The sequence below is a fragment of the Hemitrygon akajei genome, chromosome 28 (genome assembly GCF_048418815.1).
Source record: "Hemitrygon akajei chromosome 28, sHemAka1.3, whole genome shotgun sequence".
NCBI lineage: Eukaryota > Metazoa > Chordata > Chondrichthyes > Myliobatiformes > Dasyatidae > Hemitrygon > Hemitrygon akajei.
In genome coordinates this window covers 2,483,108-2,505,992 of record NC_133151.1, presented here as the reverse complement: position 1 = coordinate 2,505,992, position 22,885 = coordinate 2,483,108, and the positions used below count along the sequence as shown (strand labels likewise).

The window sequence follows — 22,885 nt, the reverse complement described above, 5'->3', positions numbered from 1 at the left end:
GTAACTAACACACACACACACACACAGTACTGGAGGAACTCAGCAGGTCAGGTAGCACCTGTGGAGAGGGATGAAGGGTTTCAGCCTGAAACGTCGACTGTTAGTTTCCCTCCATAGATGCTGCCTGACTGGCTGAACTCCTCCAACATTTCCTGCTCAATTGAACTGAACTGAGCTGGACTGAATCTGTCCAGACTCCTCGATTTTCTGTTCCACATTCTGTGTTTCTTATTCGGTTTTTGCTGTTGTTTTTTTTTCTTTGCGTGGGAGGTTGATTTTTTCTTTGGACGGATTTACTTCGTGGCTGGCTGCGGGAAGACGAATCGCAGGGGTTGTACACTTCCGGGTCAAAGGTTCACTTTATTGCCGAAGTATGCCTGTTCAGTACAACTCTGATATTTGTCTTCTCCAGATAGCCACGAAACACAGGAAGACCATGGGTGCTGATAAAAGAAAATAACCCCCTCAACTGCCCCCCCACCACACTAAAAGAAAAGAAACAAAACTCAGAGACTCCAAAATCCCCCACCCTCTACCACGCAGAAAAAAAATGTCAACAACATCAAATCCCCACCCCTCCTCCTGTAGGAAAAAAAACAGCGACATCTCGACTGGAAGTTTACACTCTGCGAAAAGATCGACTTAGGTGATAAATATACTCTGAATCTTGAATACATCCTCATATTCTTTCAAAGATACCCCAGCAATTTTTTTTGCGTTTTATCTTGTGTTACTTGGATTATGGTGGAGAATACTTTCACACGAGGTTTCAATAAATGAAACCTTCACTCCCAGTGCTCAGTTTTGATAAGGCTTTCCATCGCAAGCACGCTAGACAAGAACTACTGAAATTAAGTTCTACATACCAAATGTTTGACAGATATATGAAAATATCCATTTTTGCGAGGAGTACCTGCTAATCTATTGCAGACAAATTAATGCCCCCCAATGAAGGAGGTAAATACAAAACGTAATTAGTCCGATGTTTTGTGTTGGTTCCAATTAAATAACCAGCGGGTGATCACAGCCGCTTTCAATCAAGCTTGCTGGAAGCCCGCCCAGCAGGATTTTGTTGTCAAGTCTTTTCTGAGCAACAACAGGGAAGCAGCTAGTTTCGAGATGAGAGCTGGCAGTCATATATTCTATATACTCGTGCCCGTTACCCCGCTGGCGTTTAGGGCAGCGGTGAAGGTCCTCCATCTCTGGCGGTGTTCAAGGCTTCTTTCATCGCGTCAATCACTTTCCCTCGGTTTTCACCGTCAGTCATGCAAGTCTCGGGGTGGAGACTCTGGAATACCGTCGCACTCAGACGAAGAAGGATTCTTCGTCGCTGTTTCCGTAACAGTTTTGTTTGACCAGTCGGGGTTGTCGGCCCTGGGCTGAACCTCCGAACCTGGAGGACCGGTGGACCACTCTTGTCTGACCCTTTGACCTGTTTGGCTTGGGTGACCCCCACCAAGATCCAGAGCACAAAGCCCTGACTCCAGCTCTCCGGGTCACTGAGGCACGGAAGCCTCCAAACCCCACGGAAAGGTTGTGGTCCTCGTGGAGGCTGGAAGTAAGGTGGAGTGGGAAAATCTGGTTGCTACCCTGCCAGGCCCATTAGGGGCAGGCAGGATTCAGTCAGGCCTTGTAGATGGTGGATCTCCTTCTGTACCCCCAGCCGACAGACTGACTAGGTTGGAGTTGGGCAGAATCTCACGAGGCTGTCTTGGTGACCGAGCGGGTGTGTTGTCTAAAGTTCTTTCCAGGATCAAATGCAGCATGGGTCTCGGCCCAAAGCGTCAACTGTTTACTCTTCTCCATAGATTCCTCCTGGCCTGTCGGCTTCCTCCAGCACTTGAGCGTGTGTCGCTTGGGATTTCCAGCCTCTGCAGATTTCCTCTTGATCGTGATTCTGAGCAACCTTGTCCCGAACAAACTGAGAGGGAGGGAAGGGACTTGTCTGGGAACAAAGTTTGCAATGGCGACAAGGGAGCAAATCTCACTAAATGTTTGCATCCCCTTTGCACAGCAAACTCTTAAAAGCAAGCACTGTGTTCTGCGATAGAAGCTGTTTCCCCAGTTGGAACAAGTCATCCTTTCTGTTGTGCAGAATCCATCTGTTCTACTGCTACTGAAGGAATGATTTACTCTGATATCAGCGACTGAAGATAAGACCAAATGTGCGTTCTACAGTATGAAAGCAGCTCTCACAGGCCCTCCTTGATGGAGGGAGCTTTAATCTTGATAGAACAGGGTGATAAAATTGATTCTACGATTAATTCTGATAGGCAGCATGAAGCATTGTCTGTTCTCAGTTCAGACAAATAGTCCTGCTGTCTGTTGTTGCAATCTGAAGTTAAACCTCCGCAGTAACGATAAAGATGCTTGTCTTGTGCAGATTATTGGAGGAACCGGCGGCCTTTCAGATGTATGGCCTACAGCGCCACCAAGAGGACAGAGGTACACATTAATTTTCAAACCCAACACACTCAAGAACTAGCATCAATTCGTCCTGATGAAGGGTCTCGGCCAGAAACGTCGACTGATTACTCTTTTCCACAGACGCTGCCTGGCCTGCAAGAGTTCCTCCGGCATTTTGTGTGTGTTGCTCTGGATTTCCAGCGTCTGCAGACTTTCTCGTGTTTGTGTTACTCTGCTCCATCCGCCAAGAGCGGAACTTCCCGGTGATAGACAGACAGACAGACATACTTTATTGACCAAACATCTTAATTCCCATTCCCTCTCCTGCATGTCGGTCCATGGCTTCCTCCTCTGCAAAAGTGAGGCCACCCTCAGGGTTGGAGGAGCAACACCCTATATTCCGTCCGGGTACCCTCCAATCTGAAGGCATGAACATCGATCTCCCCTTCCAGTAAAAAATTTTCCCTCCCCACCCCCCCACTCCTTCTAGTTCCCACTTTGACCTCTTACCTCTTTTCACCTGTCTATCACTTCCATCTGGGCTCCCTCCTCCTTACCTTCTCCACTCTACTCTCCCGTCAGATTCCTCCCTCTCCAGCCCTTGACCTTTCCTACCCACCTGGCTTCACCCGTCACCTTCCAGTTTGTCCTCCTTCCCCTCCCCCACCTTCTTATTCTGGCGTCTTCCATCTCAGTCCTGAAGAAGGGTCACAGCATGAAATGTCAACTCATTTCCTCGGCTGCTGCCTGACCTTCTGAGTTGCTCCAGCACTTTCCAGAAGACTGGAAACTTGCAAATGTCGCTCCACTTGGTGCAAATCGTCTCCATTACGGAACAATAATCATCTTCTATCTGGGGGGGAACCATTCACTAACAAAACTTGGGAGGATAAAGGTATTACTACTCTCCAAGATATTAATGGGGCAAGTACTATCCTTAGCTTTCAAGAACTGGTATCTCGATATAATATTGATAAACTCCTTCTTCTCTTCTACTTTAGAGTAAGATCGGCTTATAAAGCCTACGGGGTTCCCTGGGGGTCAGATTTAAAGGACCATCCCGTTTTAAGTTGGATACAGAGAGCTCCAGGACTGATAGTGTCATATATCTATGATAAATTAAACTCCCAGAAATATATGCCCACATCAGGAATGAAAGCCTGGGATAGGGACTTATCTGAAGTGGGACAAGACTTAGACTGGGTTACGATTTGGGATAATGTTGCCGGTGCTTCCATAAACCCAAATCATCAGTATATACACTTGAAATTTCGTCATAGAGCATATCTAACACTGAGAATTAGACATCAAATGGGACTGGTTCCTGACCCATATCGCTCATTTTGCCCCCACAGAACCGTTGGCTCTTTTATACATGTTGTATGGGAATTTGGTTTGTGGGGGAAGGTTATCAATACTCTTACAGAACTAATGGGGGTATAAGTACCAATGGACCCCGCTGTACATCTTCTAAATGATGACTCCCACCTTTTCCCTTACGGAAAAAACACGCAAAGTCTGGCTGACAGGCCTCACTACAGCTGAAAAGATTGTAGTCCAGCGTTGGAAACCTCCCCGTGATATTTCAACTACTCACTGGCTTCGGAGTTTTTTGGACATTTCTTACCTGGAATTATCATCAGCAAGAGTAAATGATGCACGACCAACCACAATCTTAATGTGACCAAAATTGATATCTACCTTAAAAGATATTCTGTTAAAATAGGAATGCTCTGTCTGTGTATGTACTACTATTCAGTTGGTTGGTGGAGGGGAGAGGGATGGGGGGAGGGATAGAAAGAGGGTGATGATGAGGGTTGGGGGTGGTTGGGTTAAACACTCAAAATGTAATCGGCAACTGGTTGTATTGAATGTAATTTATTGGTGTTGCAATAAAAATTAGTGATAAAAAAGGTAGAGAGGCAGAAGAAAGGAAACCATAGGCCAGTTAGTCTGTCCTCAGTGGTTGGGAAGGTGTTGGAGTTGATTATTAAGGATGAGGTCTCAGGGTACTTGGAGGCACATGATAAAATAAGCCATAGTCAGCAAGGTTTCCTCAAAGGAAAATCTTGCCTGACAAATCTGTTGGAATTCTTTGAAGAAGTAACCATAGAACCATAGAACATTACAGCACAGAAACAGGCCTTTTGGCCCTTCTTGGCTGTGCCGAACCATTTTTCTGCCTAGTCCCACTGACTTGCACCTGGCCCATATCCCTCCATACACCTCTCATCCACGTACCCGTCCAAGTTTTTCTTAAATGTTAAAAATAAGTCCGCATTTACCACTTCATCTGGCAGCTCATTCCACACTCCCACCGCTCTCTGTGTGAAGAAGCCCCCCCCCATGTTCCCTTTAAACTTTTCCCCCTTCACCCTTAACCCATGTCCTCTGTTTTTTTTTCTCCCCTAGCCTCAGTGGAAAAAGCCTGCTTGCATTCACTTGTACAATGTCCTGTGTATGTTACTAAAAAGGGCTTCTTTGGTTTGTTACGAGTAGGAATGCTTCTTTGTCTGTTAAAAGTTTCTCTCGCCATTGTTTCACTTTGGAATGGCTGATATGGTAATTGTATTCACTTGTTAATCAATGGGGAATGTTATTGTGTTTTGTGAGGCTGGGACCTTGGGGGAGGGGTTGCGCGGGCTTGAGGAGTCCGGAGGGAGACGCCGAGGAAGCAGGACGTGCGCTCGGGAGACCACCGGGGAGTCCGAAGTGGGAGTTTCGGGAGGACGACCACCTAGGAGTCGAATGGTTCGCTGGATGAGCTCCACCGATGTGCACTAAACTGACTGAACTTTGATAAGTTGGCGCCATTTGTTTTTTTCTTGTATATATATATATATATTGTACTGCCTAATACTCTTTTAATTTTAGTAAACTCTTTAGAGTGTATGTCCTACCGGTATTTGTTGTGAGTTTGATATTGCCGGCGGGGGCGCGAGGCATAAACTCGATTCTCACAGCACCTGCGTGAACGGGAGGTGGGGCGGTGAGTGGCTGGATTTCTTTTTCCCCTAGACATATACCAGCCTGTTGGGTAAGTGTTACATTTGTGGGGGCTCGTCCGGGATTGGATTGTCAGGGGGCTGTGGAATCGCGCAAGTAGTGAGCGGAGATGGACAGAGAGAAAATTGTTCGCTGGTGCCGATTTGAAGGTGTACAGTACGCATGCGTAGTGAGCGGAGTGGATTTTCGAGTTTCGGGAGATGCGGTAGTGCGGGGGTTAAGTTTGGTAAAAGGTATGGGGCAGGTAGAATTGGTAGCTAGACGGTGTGGTAAAGTGATGGAGTCTGGTTGGGTGTTGGTTCGTACGGGTGCTGACGTCAGGACGTTGGAACTGCCGGCGACGGTCAGTGTACCGGGGGAGGAGGGGCTGTGGGGGCTCCACACCCTCTCCGAGGATGAGGATGAGGAGACATTGGAGGAGGAGCTAGAGCTAGAGGAAAACCCCGGAGAGGTGGCAGGCACTAGCAAAGGGAGGAGGGAGGAGGGGGTCGTGACTAGGCCCCGCTCCCCAGGTAGGGTGGAAGCCTCCGAGCTGGCAGCTGCACTTAACTCCCTGGTGGGAGTGGCCGAGAGACCACGGCTGAAGCTGGGGGTGTTCTCCGGAGCCAAGCCTACTCCGGACGGGGAGGTGGACTATGAGACCTGGATCGAGCATACGTCCTTGATGTTAGAGGAGTGGCCAGGCTCGGAGGAGGAGAAGAGGCAGCGATTGGTGGGAAGTTTGAGGGGTTTAGCAGCCAAAACAGTTCGGGAGTTGAAAGCTGAAAAGTCTGGGGCCTCAGTGGAGGAATGTATAGAAGTTTTGGAGGGAGCGTTTGGGTTGTCAGGGGAACCCTGGCTGCTTTTAGCAGAGTTCCAACGCCTGGAACAATGGAGAGGGGAAAAGCTCTCCGAGTACATATTTAGTATGGAGGGGATGCTCTCGGGGCTGCGGCGCCGGGGGGTAGTGAAGGCGCCTGACGTGGCTAGCGTGAGGATGAGTCAGTTATTCAGTGGCTCTCTGGAGGAGGACAAGGTGGCGTGGACTATCCGGCAGGCTTATAGGAAAGGCCCCCCTCCATCGTTCGGGCAACTGATTAGAGAGGTGCGGGAGGAGGAGAGAGCGTTGGGGCGGAAAAGGGGCGCGGGCCTACGGGAGCGACCCTCAGTGATACAGGAAGTGGTGGCTGGGTGGAGGAATGACAACCCACTGAGGGGTAGAGAATCCCCTCTGGAGGGGAGGGACAGGGGAGGTACCCACTCTCAGGGGCGACCAGTGCCGTGGGTTGGGAGTGGGAGTCGTCCTGGGAGAGGAGGGGCGGCAGGCAGCGTGTGCTTTAACTGTGGGAAAGAGGGGCATTTCAGGCGGGACTTTGAGAGCCGCCTTATCCATGAATTACTGACTATGCTTGGGGTTGAGAAATCCAGGACTACCCCATATCACCCACAGGGAGATCCACAGCCAGAGAGGTTCAACCGGACCCTGTTGGATATGCTCGGGACGCTGGAGATTGGGCAGAAAAGCAGGTGGAGTCGTCATATTGGACAATTGGTTCACTGTTACAATTGTACTCGCAATGATGCTACAGGATATTCGCCCTATTATCTGATGTTCGGGCGGGAAGCGAGGTTGCCCATTGACTTGTGTTTTGGGGGTGAAGTGGGTGAATTACCCGGGAAGTCCCATCTAAAGTATGTGTCTGACATGAAGAGGGAGTTACAGCGGGCGTACGAGTTGGCCGAGGCGGCGGCTACCAAACAAAACCAGAGGAATAAGATGCGGTATGATCGAAAGGTGAAGTTTGTTCAATTATTGCCGGGCGACCGGGTCCTTTTACGGAATTTGGGACTCCCTGGTAAGCACAAGTTGGCAGACCGATGGGCGGCCAGCCCCTATGTAATAGAAAGCCAGATGCCGAATCTGCCAGTTTACCAGGTGAAACCTGAGGATGGGAAAGGGCCTATCAAGGTACTCCATCGGAATCACCTGCTGCCGCTGGGTCAAGCGGTGCAGGTGGATACGGAGCCAGAGTGGGAGGTTCTGCCCAGTACAAGGACTCTGCGAGGGTGCAGAGAAAGGGAAGAGCCCGCTGCTGAAGAGCGGGGACGGGTCCCTCGCCCGGAAATGGCTACTGATTCGGAAGAGGACGACTCAGATGAGTGGCCCCTGTTCCCATTCGCTGGTGCTCCAGTACCCGGAGAGGAGGCTCCTGGCCCTTCCCATACTGAATTGGGTGAGAGGAGGGAAGGTCTTGAGGGTCAGATGGAGAGGCAGCCAACAGTGGTGGGAGAGAGGGTGGAGCCTGAGCGTGAGCCGGAGAGATCTCAGGTGAGGGAGGACCCCCGTGAGGAAGGGGGTGAGGGTCTGTCAGGAAGACCTGGGGTGTCCGAGACAGTGGGTTCGCAGGTGGAGAGGGAGCCCAGGGGGGCAGAAGGGGTATGGAGATCTCAGAGGATTAGGTGTCCTCCAGAGAGGTTGACATATGTGGTACCCGGAGAACCGAGTGTGATTTCTACTGCTCTGGGTAGTTATGTCACTGCTTTCTGCACCTGGGTTGGGTTTTGGGTGTTGCAAGAAACTTTGGGGAACTCTAGTAATGCCATGAGGGCATGACATTTGCTGGTGGGGAGAGAATGTACAATGTCCTGTGTATGTTACTAAAAAGGGCTTCTTTGGTTTGTTACGAGTAGGAATGCTTCTTTGTCTGTTTAAAGTTTCTCTCGCCATTGTTTCACTTTGGAATGGCTGATATGGTAATTGTATTCACTTGTTAATCAATGGGGAATGTTATTGTGTTTTGTGAGGCTGGGACCTTGGGGGAGGGGTTGCGCGGGCTTGAGGAGTCCGGAGGGAGACGCCGAGGAAGCAGGACGTGCGCTCGGGAGACCACCGGGGAGTCCGAAGTGGGAGTTTCGGGAGGACGACCACCTAGGAGTCGAATGGTTCGCTGGATGAGCTCCACCGATGTGCACTAAACTGACTGAACTTTGATAAGTTGGCGCCATTTGTTTTTTTCTTGTATATATATATATATTGTACTGCCTAATACTCTTTTAATTTTAGTAAACTCTTTAAAGTGTATGTCCTACCGGTATTTGTTGTGAGTTTGATATTGCCGGCGGGGGCGCGAGGCATAAACTCGATTCTCACAGCACCTGCGTGAACGGGAGGTGGGGCGGTGAGTGGCTGGATTTCTTTTTCCCCTAGACATATACCAGCCTGTTGGGTAAGTGTTACACACTCTATATACCTGTCATAATTTTATATACCTCTATCAAATCTCCCCTCATTCTTCTACGCTCCAGGGAATAAAGTCCTAACCTATTCAACCTTTCTCTGTAACTCGGTTTCTCAAGTCCCGGCAACATCCTTGTAAACCTTTTCTGCACTCCTTCAACCTTATTAATATCCTTCCTGTAATTCGGTGACCAAAACTGCACACAATACTCCAAATTCGGCCTCACCAATGCCTTATACAACCTCACCATAACATTCCAACTCTTATACTCAATACTTTGATTTATAAAGGCCAATGTACCAAAAGCTCTCTTTACTACCCTATCTACCTGTGATGCCACTTTTAGGGAATTTTGTATCTGTATTCCCAGATCCCTCTGTTCTACTGCACTCCTCAGTGCCCTACCATTTACCTTGTATGTTCTACCTTGGTTTTTCCTTCCGAAGTGCAATACCTCCCACCTGTCTGTATTAAACTCCATCTGCCAGGCAGATGGGCAGAAGTAAAGGAGAACCTGTTGATGTTGTGTACCTGGATTTTCAGAAGGCCTTTGACAAGGTGCCACACATGAGGATACAAGCCCCTGCTATTACAGGGGAGGTAGCATGGATAAAGCAGTAGTTGATTGGCAGGAGGCAAAGAGTTGGCTGCCAGTGACCAGTGGTGTTTCACAGGGGTCTGAGTGGGACCGATTCTTTTTACATTATATGTCAATGATTTAGATGATGGGATCGATGGCTTTGTTGAAAAGTTTGCAGATGATATGAAGATCGGTGGAGGGGCAGGTAGCTTTGAGGAAGTTGAGAGGCTGCAGAAGGATTTAGACAGATTAGGAGAAGGGGTAAAGAAATGGCAGGTGGAATACAGTGTTGGGATACAGCGTATGGTCATGAACGTTGGTAGAAGAGATGAAAGGGTTGACTATTTTTTTCTAAATGGAGAGAAAATACAAATTAAAACTTCGGTGTGAAAGGACTTTGGAGTCCACATGCAGGATTCCCTAAATGCTAATTTGCAGGTTGAGCCTGTGGTGAGGAGGGCAAATGAAATGCTAGCATTCATTTCAAGAAGATTAGAATATAAAAACAAGGATGTAACGTTGAAACTTTAGAAAAGCACTGGAGAGGCCTCACTTGGAGGATTGTCAGCAGGTTAGGGCCCCTTATCTTAGAAAGGATTTGCTGAAACTGGAGAGGATTCAAAGGAGATTTAAGAAAATAATTCCAAGATTGAATAACCTGTCAAATGAAGAGCATTTCATGGCTCTGGGCATATATTCACTAGAATTCAGAAGAATTAAGGGAGACCTCATTGAAACATATCGAATGGTGAAAAGCCTGATAGAATGGATGTGGAGAGGATGTTTCCTATGGTGGGAGTCTAAGACCAGAGGACACAGGCTCAGAATAGAGGGACACCCTTTCAGAGCAGAGATGGGGAAGAATTTCTTTAGCCAGCGAGTGGGAATCTGTGAAATTCTTTGCCACTGGCAGCTATGGAGGCCAAGTCTTTATGTACAGTGCCCACAGAAAGTAGTCACCACCACCACCCCCCCCCCCCCCCCCCGGAAGTTCTATTCTTTATTGTTTTACAACATTGAATCACAGTGGATTGAATTTTAGCTTTCATGAGACTGATCAGAGTGGAAACAAAATTTCTACAAATTGGTCTAAATTTATTCCAATTATTAAATATAAAATAATTGATTGCATAATTACTCACTCCCTGAAACAAAAAAAAAGACTGGGCATTTCATTTGAGGATATAATTACAAAAAAAAGGGGAAAAATCCTTCCGGTCAAATCTGAAACATCACAGAGAAGAAGGAAAAAGATTACTTAAAAAAAGGTGAAAAAAAGTTTTAAAAAAAGAAAAAAAATTAAATCATATGAAAATATTGAAAACCAATCTTCCATCCTTGGACTCATTTTGCACCGCACACTGTCAGAGCAGTGCTGCCAGGATAATCAAGGACACAACCCACCCAGCCAACACACTTTTTGTCCCTCTTCCCTCTGGGAGAAGGTTCAGGAGCTTGAAGATTCATATGGCCAGATTTGGGAACAGCTTCTTTCCAACTGTGAACGGATCCTGACCCGGATCTGGGCCGTACCTTCCAAATATCCGGACCTAACTTGCACTACCGTACTTCCCCTTTTCTATTTTCTAATTATGATTTATAATTTAAATTTTTATTATATTTACTTCGATTTGTACTTCAGGGAGCGCAAAGCGCAGAATCAAATATCGCTGTGACGATTGTATGCTCTAGTATCAATTGTTTGGTGACAGTAAAGCAAAGTAATATTGAATGAAAGGTCAACAGGTTTGCTCAAATTCAAAAGATGTATCAAACGTTCGACTTCTAATTTTCCCCAAGCTTAAACACGACGTAATGAAGGAGAGCCAGAAAAAACAGTAGTAGGTGGATTAGGATTTTTCCAATACAACAAAATAGCTCTCCTAGCCAATAAAGTTGAAAAAGCTATAATACATTTCCTGAGCAACACGAGTGAATCTGCAGATCCTGGAAATAAATAAAAAACACGAAATGCTGGCAGAACTCAGCAGGCCAGACAGCATCTATGGGAGGAGGTAATAACGACGTTTCGGGCCGAAACCCTTCATCAGGAGTGAAGTAACATGGGATGGTCGGGGGGGGGGGGGATAAGAAGTGGGGGGAGGGATGAAGTAGAGAGCTGGGAAGTGATAGGCTGGAGGGAAATGGGCTAGGGGGAAGGTGGAGAATTATGGGAAATAAAAGAGAAAGAAAGGTAGGGCTGGGGGGAGAGATTATAGTGAGGGGGAAAAAGAGAAAGAGAACCAGACTAAAATAATAGATAGGGATGGGGGTAAGGGTGGGGGGCAGGGGTATCAACGGAGGTCAGTGAGTTGGATGTTCATGCCGGCACGAAGGAGGCTACTTAGGCGGGAGATAAGGTATTGCTCCATCGACCTGCGTGTGGCCTCATCTTAACGGTAGAGGATATGTCTGTCCATATCGGAGTGGGAGTGGTCTGTGGAATTGAAGTGTGTGGCCACAGGGAGATCCCGCCACTGCTGGAGGACCGAGCGCCGGTGTTCGGCGAAACGGTCTCCCAGTCTGCGGCGGGTCTGCCCAATGTATAAATGGCCACATCGGGAGCACCGGATACAGTATATCACCCCAGCTGACTCGCAGGTGAAGTGGTGCCTCACCTGAAAGGACTGTCTTCCTTCCTGCTTCCTTCAGAGTGATCCCAAAGATTGCCGTAAGTGAATTAGGTTGTAGGTCCAAACCTATGGCTTTGGATAACGTTCTACAAACATCTCTCCAAAAATTATTTAATTTTATACAAGACCAAAGCATATGAGTTAAGGAAGCCGCCTCAGCATTACATCTATCACAGGTGGGATTTATATTAGAAAAAATATGCGCTGGTTTTTTTTTTTGTTTTAGCTTAGTTTAGTTGGGGTTTTTTCTTCTTAATAATGGCGATTTTTTGGTCTTTTATTTGAATTGTTAAGAGGAGTTGTGGCTCCTTTTATATGTTAGCTTAATATTATACCATATGTGATTTTGACAGTGTACACTCCTTTTTTGTTGTTTGTACTTTTATTGGAATATGTATTTGATATAACTTCTCCTCTGATTTGTATTTGTCCTTATATATTTTTAAATCAATAAAAAAAGATTAAAAATGAAATAATTACTCACTCCCTTCAGATTAGTGTTTAGTAGATGCGGTGTCCAGAATTGGCAGCAATTACAGCCTTGAGTCTTTGTGTGGATAGGTTTCTATCAGCTTTGCACATCTGGACACCGCAATTTTTCCCCATTCTTCGTTACAAACCTGCTCAAGCTCTGTCAGATTGCACGCGGATCGAGAGGGAGCAGCCCTTTTCAAGTACAGCCACTAATTTTCGGTTGGATTGAGGTCTGGATTCTGACCACTCCAGGACATTGACTTAGTGGTTTTAGAACCATTCCTGTGTAGCTTTGGCTTTCTGCTTGGGCCCTCTCCCTTCTCCCAAGTCACAGTTCTCTTGCAGACTGCATCAGGCTTCCTTCTGGGATTTTCCTGAATTTTACTGCATTCATTTTTACCTTCTACCTTTACAAGCCTTCCGGGTCCTGCTGTACTGAAGCATCCCACAGCATGATGTAGCCACCACCATTCTTCACGGAAGGGGTGGTATGTTTTGGATAATGTGTGGTGTTTGGCACATAGTGTTTAGTCTGATGGCCAAAAAGCTCAATTTTGGTTTCATCGGACCATAGGACTTTCTTCCAGCTGACTCCAGAGCCTCCCACATGCCTTCTGGTAAACTCTAGCCATTGTGTTCAATTCTGGTCACCTCATTAGATAGATAGATAGATAGATAGATACTTTATTCATCCCCATGGGGAAATTCAACATTTTTTCCAATGTCCCATACACTTGTTGTAGCAAAAACTCATTACATACAATACTTAACTCAGTAATAATATGATATGCATCTAAATCACTAACTCAAAAAGCATTAATAATAGCTTTAAAAAAAGTTCTTAAGTCCTGGCAGTTGAATTGTAAAGCCTAATGGCATTGGGGAGTATTGACCTCTTCATCCTGTCTGAGGAGCATTGCATCGACAGTAACCTGTCGCTGAAACTGCTTCTCTGTCTCTGGATGGTGCTATGTAGAGGATGTTCAGGGTTTTCCATAATTGACCGTAGCCTACTCAGCGCCCTTCGCTCAGCTACCGATGTTAAACTCTCCAGTACTTTGCCCACGACAGAGCCCGCCTTCCTTATCAGCTTATTAAGACGTGAGCTATGGAGAGGGAGCAGAGGAGATTTACCAGGATGTTGCCTGGTTTGGAGAACAAGTCATCTGAAGCAAGGTTAGCAGAGCTGGGACTTTTCTCTTTGGAGCGTAGAAGAACGAGAGGGGACTTGATAGAGGTCTACAAGATTATGAGAGGCATAGATAGGGTGGATAGTCAGTACCGGTTTCCCAGAGAACCAATAGCAAACACCAGAGGGCATATGTACAAAATTAAGGGAGGGAAATTTAGGGGAGACATCAGGGGTAAGTTTTTTACACAGAGGGTTGTGAGTACCTGGAATGACTTGCCAGGGATGATGGTGGAGGCTAAAACATTAGGGGTATTTACGAGCCTCTTGGACAGGCACATGGATGAAAGAAAAATGGGAGGGTTATGGGGTAGTGTGGGTTTAGTTCTTTTTTTTAAGGATTATATGGGTTGGCACAACATGGAGGGCTGAAGGGCCTGTACTGTGCTGTAGTGTTCTATGGTTCTATGGTTTTATCAGTCACATGTACATTGAAACTTACGGTGAAATGCATCATTTGTGTCAAATCGAATCAACAAGGGTTGTGCCGGGGTGCGGGGTGGGTGGGGGCAGCCCACAAGTGTCAGCGTGCCTCTGGAGCTGACACAGCACGCCCACGGCTTACCAACCCTGTCTGTTCGTCTTCGGAACGGGGGAGGAAACTGGAGCACCAGGAGGAAAGCTACGCGGTCGCGAGGAGAAGGTGCAAGCCTCTTACAGACAGGTGCGGGAATCAAACTCCGATCTGGCACAGAAAAGCGCTGCGCCACACCCGCCATTTCATTACCGTTAGGTCAGCGTTCCCTACCCGACAACACAGGAGTGGACTTACCACAGGAAATAAAAACTGGCTCACTCATGTCCCCCTAGGGAGGGATAACCGTCATCTCGTGTGGCCTGCATGTGACTCAGACTTGTAATGTCTCCGAACTGGCACTTCCAGAGTAATTGGGAGTGGGGGGGGGGGGGGGGAGGAATAAATGTTGACTACCTACCATGAGGAATTAAACAAAAACAAGGAACAACGCAGGCTGGGGAACGTCACACAGAGGGAGCCCCCTGCAACGAGAGAACGTCACTTTTGCTGTTTTGGATGGAACCAATTCCCCAGCTTCGGCTCATTTTGAGAGATTTGAAGAGAGGGATGTGAACAGATTTGAGTAGGAACCTGCTTCCTAAAGTAAGGAAGTGTTCGGCACAGCCTTGTGGGCCGAAGGGCCTGTATTGTGCTGCGGGTTTTCTACGTCTCTATCATGTTCGCAGACTGTTTGTGAGGTAAGGGGTGAGAGATGGCATAGGAACTACCGTGAAGGCCCTCTTGCCTGAAATTTCTACGGAGACATCCGCATGTAATGAGACATCATATGGCTTTGGGAATGTGTCTATCAACAACAAAATAAAGCAGTGCCCTTTTCCTTTGAACTTCTGAGACAAGCTGTTCCACCCCTGAAATGGTCTGGTTCAAAACAAGTACCAATCCCCCCCACCAAATAAAAACAAGTTTAACGCTGTTAACATGGAAAATATCCACAATATTGCTAGACACAGATACAATTATCTATTTGCAGCTGCTATGGTACTATTTGGGAATGAAAGGGTTAATGTATGAAGTGCATTTGATGGCTCTGGGCCCGTACTCACTGTTGTTTAGATGAATGCGATGGTGGTGGGGGGGGATCTCTATAGACAATAGGTGCAGGAGTAGGTCATTCGGCCCTTCTAGCCAGCACCGCCATTCAATGTGAACATGGCTGATCATCCACAGTCAGTATCCCGTTCCTACCTTCTCCCCATATCCCTTGACTCTGCTATCTTTAAGAGCTCTATCTAACTCTTTCTTGAAAGCATCCAGAGAATTGGCCTCCACTGCCTTCTGAGGCAGAGCATTCCACAGATCCACAACTCTCTGGGTGAAAAAGATTTTCCTCAACTCCGTTCTAAATGGCCTACCCCTTATTCTTAAACTGTGGCCTCTGGTTCTGGACTCCCCCAACATCAGGAACATGTTTCCTGCCTCTCGTGTGTCCAATCCCTTAATAATCTTATATGTTTCAATCAGAAATCAAATCTCATTGAAACATGTTGAATATTGAAAGGTCTAGATAGACTGGATGTGGAAAGGATATTTTCAATGGTTGGGGGAGTCCAGAAACAGGGGGCACAGCCTCAGAGTACAAGGACGTCCTTTTAGAACAGAGATGAGGAGGAATTTTTTAGCTAGAGGGCAGTGAATCTGACAGCTGTGGAGGCCAAGTCATTGGATATATTTAAAGCGGAGGTTGATTGGTTCTTGATTAGTAAGGGTGTCAAAGGTTTCGGGGAGAAGGCAGGAGAATGGGGTTGAGAGGGATAATAAATCAGCCATGATGGAATGGTGGAGCAGACTCGATGGGCCAAGTGGCTCCTATGCCTTATGGTCTTACACATTGTGCAACTTCATTAGGAGTTTGAGAAGATTCGGCATACCTCCAAAAACACTTGCAAATTTCGACAGACGTACCGTGGAGAACATTCTAACTGGCTGCACCACTATCTGGTATGGGCGGGGGTGTGGGATTGGATAGCTACCGCACAGGATCGAAACAAGCTACTGAAAGTTGCAAATTTAGTCAGCTCCATCGTGGGCACTGGCGACCATGGTATCAGGGACATCCTCAAAGAGCAGATGCCTCAAACAGATACCGCCCGTCATTCGGGACCCCCATCACCCAGGACATGCCCTCTTCTCATTGCTACCATCAGGGAGGAGGTACAGGAGCCTGAAGACACACACTCAGCGATTCAGGAACAGCTTCTTCCCCTCTGCCATCAGGGAGGAGGTACAGGAGCCTGAAGGCACACACTCAGCGATTCAGGAACAGCTTCTTCCCCTCTGCCATCAGGGAGGAGATACAGGAGCCTGAAGACACACACTCAACGATTCAGGAACAGCTTCTTCCCCTCTGCCATCAGGAAGGAGGTACAGGAGCCTGAAGGCACACACTCAACGATTCAGTAACAGCTTCTTCCCCACTGCCATCAGGGAGGAGGTACAGGAGCCTGAAGGCACACACTCAGCGATTCAGGAACAGCTTCTTCCTCTCTGCCATCAGGGAGGAGGTACAGGAGCCTGAAGGCACACACTCAGCGATTCAGGAACAGCTTCTTCCCCTCTGCCATCAGGGAGGAGGTACAGGAGCCTGAAGGCACACACTCAGCGATTCAGGAACAGCTTCTTCCCCTCTGCCATCAGGGAGGAGATACAGGAGCCTGAAGACACACACTCAACGATTCAGGAACAGCTTCTTCCCCTCTGCCATCAGGAAGGAGGTACAGGAGCCTGAAGGCACACACTCAACGATTCAGTAACAGCTTCTTCCCCACTGCCATCAGGGAGGAGGTACAGGAGCCTGAAGGCACACACTCAGCGATTCAGGAACAGCTTCTTCCCCTCTGCCATCAGGGAGGGAGTACAGGAGCCTGAAGGCACACACTCAGCGATTCAGGAACAGCTTCTTCCCCTCTGCCATCAGGGAGGAGATACAGGAGCCTGAAGACACACACTCAACGATTCAGGAACAGCTTCTTCCCCTCTGCCATCAGGAAGGAGGTACAGGAGCCTGAAGGCACACACTCAACGATTCAGTAACAGCTTCTTCCCCACTGCCATCAGGGAGGAGGTACAGGAGCCTGAAGGCACACACTCAGCGATTCAGGAACAGCTTCTTCCCCTCTGCCATCAGGGAGGAGGTACAGGAGCCTGAAGGCACACACTCAGCGATTCAGGAACAGCTTCTTCCCCTCTGCCATCAGGGAGGAGGTACAGGAGCCTGAAGGCACACACTCAGCGATTCAGGAACAGCTTCTTCCCCTCTGCCATCAGGGAGGAGATACAGGAGCCTGAAGACACACACTCAACGATTCAGGAACAGCTTCTTCCCCTCTGCCATCAGGGAGGAGGTACAGGAGCCTGAAGGCACACACTCAGCGATTCAGGAACAGCTTCTTCCCCTCTGCCATCAGGGAGGAGGTACAGGAGCCTGAAGGCACACACTCAGCGATTCAGGAACAGCTTCTTCCCCTCTGCCATCAGGGAGGAGGTACAGGAGCCTGAAGGCACACACTCAACGATTCAAGAATAGCTTCTTCCCCTCTGCCATCCAATTTCAAAATAAATGCAAATCTGGTAACTGCTTTCATATATATATATCCAACTTCCGGTAATTGCCACCCCCACCTCTCCTTCACTCAGTGGCTCCCAACCTTTTTTTGGCCATGCCCCACCTAATCACCTCTAAAATCCTGATGCCCCCTGTGGTGATATATAATTCTTATTATTCAAAAAGTGAACTCCTATTCACCTGGAGGAAGCCTAAAAGACCATTAACTCGGTTTAAACAAGCTTCCAAAGAGCATGGCATTCATGAAAGAGAAAAATAAAAGAACCAAAGGACTGTTAAAGTTCTGAGGAAGAAATTACTAAGAAATTGTAAAAAAAAAGAACATTAAGTGATATTAAAATAATAATAATAATAATAAATAAAACAATGCCGATTCGTTTCTACAGCATACAAAGACAGATACACTGTTTAAAAGAGATGACGCAATGTACACACCTTCACACCACCAAGAACCGAAAGCTACTGCAAAAAGCAGCATTGGCGCGACCTCGTACGAGTTTCTTACGCGTTTGGACTTGTTCATTCGTTCCTTCCTACATCAGTCAATTCATTAATTTAATTATGAAAGCCATTTGATGGTTGTAATGACGGTGATACACTATATATACAGTACATACGCAATTACACATGTACACACACACAAGTATTTTTATGTATGCATACTGTATATACACATATGTATTAACTCGCACACACACTCATACTCACACAGACTTACTAGAAAAAATTCACTGTTAATAACTCATTCTCGAATTGCCCCCCTTAAAAATCAAATTACCCCCCTGTGGGGTGTACGCCCCACGTTGGGAACCACTGCCTTCACTGTTCCCCATTCTTGTCACCGTCTCTCACCTTCTCTTCTTACCTCCCTCTGGTGTTCCTCCCCCTTCCCTTTCTTCCATGGTCTCCTGTCTTCTGGTCACCCCACTATAGGGAGGAGGTTGGGGCTTTGGAGAGGGGGGCAGAAGAGGCTTACCAGGATGCTGCCTGGTTTAGAGGGCCTGTGCTATCACGAGAGGCTGGATAAACCTGGGTTTTTTTCTCTGGAGGGGAGATCTGACAGAGGTTTGCAAGATTATGAGAGGCATAGGTGGAGTGGACAGAGAGTATCTGTTTCCCAGGGTTGAAGTGTCTAATACCAGGGGGTATGCATTGACGGTGAGGGTGGGTAGGTTCAAGGAGGATGTGAGGGGTAAGTTATTTTTACCCAGAGAGTGTTGGATGCCTGGTATGGAGGTAGAGGCAAATACATTAGAGGCTTCTAAGCGACGTTTGGATAGGCACATGGATGTGAGGAAGATGGAGGGATATGAACATGGAGGAATTAGTGTTTGGGTGTTTTCGATCTGCTTTTTAGCTGGGTCGGCACAACACTATGGGCCGAACGGCCTGTTCCTGTGCTGTACTCTCATGTTCTACGCTCTCCTGTCAGATCCCCCCTTCTCCAGCCCTGTATCAACTTCCCAGCTCTTTACTTCACCTCCCCCCCCCCCCTATCACCTGCCACCTTGTACTTCTTCCCACCTTCTTACTCTGAATTCTTCCCCCTTCCTTTCCAGTCCTGATGGTCTCGGCCCAAAACGTCGACTTTTTATTTCCATCCACAGATGCTGCCTGACCTGCTGAGCTCCTCCAGCACAATGTGTACCGCTCTAGATTTCCACACACACACATATTATATATATCTACTGAAATTCTTAGCTTTTAATAATCATATATTACATTGTACTGCTGCTGCAAAATCAACATATTTCACAAAATACCGGAGATATTAAACCTGATTCTAGCCTTCAAAGAAATACTGAAGAAATATGTCTGCGAAGTTGAGTCGGGCGGCGCCATGGAAGTCCATAGCGGGGGTATTCCCTTCTGTTGTCTGCGTGGGATGACGAGTCTATCGGGACCCTGAGGACTTGTGGAAACTGTGTGGTGGTTTCTTTCGAACTTATAGTCTTTTAACATCTTTGGACTATTTTTACTGTGCCCATGGTCTGTTTTTTTTTATCAATTATGGTATTGTTTGCACTGTTGTAACTATATGTTAACTATAACTATATGTAACTATGTGGTTTTGTGTAGCTCTTGTAGCTTTAGTTTTTGGTTTGTTGGGTGGTAGAGTTGGTCTCCTGACTTGGTGTGTCTGGGTAGTCTTGTTTTGTCTGGTGGCTTTGGAGCTCCTTTCTGGGGAACGCGCTAAGATGGTAGCGTGATATTAATACGCAGCAGCCTCTCCGGACTCTGGATTTGGGGATTGCCAAACGTTATGTGGATTTTCTGGTGTAGTCTGTTTTGTCATATGCTTTTGTGATATTCTGGGGGAACATTGTCTCATTTTTTAACTGCATTGCAGTTGTGGTTTCTAAATAATAATAAACCAAATTCAATCAATACTAAGGACCATAAAACATAGGAGCACAATTAGGCCATTTGGTCTATCACATCTGTTGCCCATTCCATCATGGCTGATTCATTATCCCTCTCAACCCCATTCTCCTGCCTTCTCCCCGTAACCTGTGACCCCCTGACTAATCAAGAGCCTATCAACCTCTGCTTTAAATATACCCAGTGACTAGACCTCCACAGCCATCTGTGGCAATGAATTCCACAGATTCACCATCCTCTGGTTGAAGGAATTTCTCCTCATCTCCGCTCTAAAGGGACGTCTTTCTACTCTAGACTCCCCCACTACAGGAAACATCCTCTCCCATGTCCACTCTGCCTAGGCCTTTCAATATTCGGCATGAAATACAGGTCTACGGCACAGCACATAATGATGATGACAGTAAGTCGTCTGTAGTGCAACATTCTCCACAATAAATATAGCTCTGGTAAAGATTCTATAGCACAGCACAACTGAAGAATCCTAGAAATGTGAGGGGCAGCTGCATATTCGCAGGCACACATAGATGAGTAAATTATGGCTTACGGAATTTAAGATTCTTCAGCTACTCGTACCATAAATGTTTATAAAATGGATTGATTTTCGAATTACCCACATCGCCTTAGCATTTGCTTCCACTGATAGCAGCTGTCTTTTTTTTTGAGGGTCAAAGCAAGTTTTGCTGTGCTATTTTCAGCAGACACCCTTCGTCCAGCCGGAAAGAGAAGAAATGAAAATTTAAAAAAAAAAGACACAGGAGAAGGAGGCTTGTCCTGTATCATACTGACCCTGTACGTCCCCAAAGATCTCGTAATCCACAGATTTCAGTCCTGTGCTGGAGGAGCTCATCTCTGAAGCTGCCGTTGACAGATGAGTGTGCAGAAGCCTGACAGCAGAGCCACTGCTTCTGTCTGTAAGCCTCTACAGGATCCGAACGGGAACAAAAATCTACTTCCATCAGTCAGAGGGAGGAAACACAGAAGCAAAGGAGAGAACAGGAAAGATAATTAGGGCAAAAACACAGGTTGAAAATCTATCAATATCATTAAGCTAGGAATGTGTAACGTTCTCATATGTCAACAATGAATTTCAGATATACTTAATTTGAGCTGATTTAAGATATTATGTGGAATTTAAAACAGTTTTGATCTCTAATTTCAACTTGCTATTAACTTAGGTGTAAAAAAACATACATTAATCACTACCGTGAGATCAGTTTTCTTTTTTAAGCACATTTTTTCTGCATATTGTGGTTTTTGTAAGTGTATTACTCCTAATTTTATTGCAGTCAGATTTCCACCCAAAGGTTTAACTGGATTTGCTATGGATGTCAGCTGTCAGGCTTGCTATTCACGGTTATAATTATGGTCTGTGAAACCTTGTTCTGCCCAAAATTAAGGCCGCCAGAATATCTGGAACGCGGCTAATTGGGACACATCGTGACCAGTACATTTTGGGTCAATTTAGCAGCTGCCCCAATTAGCTGAAGTTTCATGGAAATAGTTAAAGCGGTATATAAAAAAAAGACAAACCACCATTTAACTGAGTATCTTGTTTATTTAAATGAAATACAGAACAAATTAGAACACTACCAAAACTATGACAGTATTGTAAAACTGTGTTAGTTCGTCACAGTTACTGATAGAGGAGTTCATCCAGTGTATGCTGCCGTGTTCTTCTGATTCTTCTGTAAATGAACAAAATCAGCGCAGATGATGGACTGCCTTCATAAAATGCTTGTGATGATCGCATCCTCCAAATCGTCACCTTCATTGTAACATTCAAGATGATTTTCAATACCTTAAAATTCTCTGTAGTTCCCAACTTGTTGAAGTGGTGAAATGGTTTCACTTTCACTCCTCGCCATTTTTGGCATCTCCAAGCCTGAATGCTTGAAACCGCAGTGAGCAAAACAGTTCTGAGTCATCTTACTGCTTATTTCTTTCCACCTATCAGTGACAAAAAATTACTGTGTTTTTTTAACATCAACACATGCAACTGATGCTGTTTAAAAACTATTTGCTCCAAGCATGGTGTAGTATCTAACGGTCACACATGCACATTACTGACGCTAGTTAGAAACTATTCAGAAACAGTCTCCTGTCCCAAGTAAGTGGGATAGTGTCCCAAATAAATGAATGGACTCCCGGCTATTTTCTCAATTAGTTTTTGTTAATTAAGAGTTGTATCAAGGAAACAGCTGTCCCAATTAACTGATGGCCTTCTTAACCGGGACCCTAAACAGAATTATAAGGGAGTTTGATATTCTAAGGCTGGCTGGTGGCGTAGAGGCATCAGCGCTGGACTCCGGAGCGAAGGGTCCCGAGTTCGAGTCCAGCCGGCTCCCTTGCACACCTTCCATCAGCGCTGGACTCCGGAGCGAAGGGTCCCGAGTTCGAGTCCAGCCGGCTCCTTTGCACACCTTCCATCAGCGCTGGACTCCGGAGCGAAGGGTCCCGAGTTCGAGACCAGCCGGCTCCCTTGCACGCCTTCCATCCGCGCTGGGCTGAGCGTCGAGCCGGCGGCTCGATCTCGTAAAAAGAAAACCTGGAGAATGCTGCAGAAACTCCACACGATGAGTAATCGCCAAAAGGATCAGTGCAAAAAGCTTGTCGTGACGGCGCCCCGACGACTCCGCCAGGAGTTAAGGGCGTTCTCCTTCTCTTCTACTCGATATTCTAAGTTACTTGCATCGTTGTTACATCCAACGGAGACTAAATTATATTACTAAACGTCCTGTGATGTTTTTGACATCTTGGACCTTCCACAGAAAGGAGATGAAGAAGATTTTAAAATGATCTAGGAGCGATTTTCCTTTCATTATAGTCAACAGCTTACGTTTTCAAAAACACAATAGTTCATAAATTTTGCTTTTGAATTATCAAATATCACAACTATT

The 22,885-nt window shown here is 46.5% G+C and overlaps 1 protein-coding gene across 1 annotated transcript in view; it reads right to left on the bottom strand.

Annotated features, from left to right (window-relative positions):
* The window catches only part of LOC140717623 (acylphosphatase-2-like), a 140,221-nt gene extending 119,304 nt beyond the window's left edge, over positions 1-20,917 (bottom strand). Inside the window, exon 1 of the mRNA XM_073031207.1 lies at positions 20,775-20,917. Within this exon, the coding sequence (XP_072887308.1) occupies positions 20,775-20,835 (61 nt within the window). The 5' untranslated portion in view covers positions 20,836-20,917. The remainder of the gene's footprint in view (positions 1-20,774) is intronic.
* Positions 20,918-22,885: the final 1,968 nt, after the last annotated feature.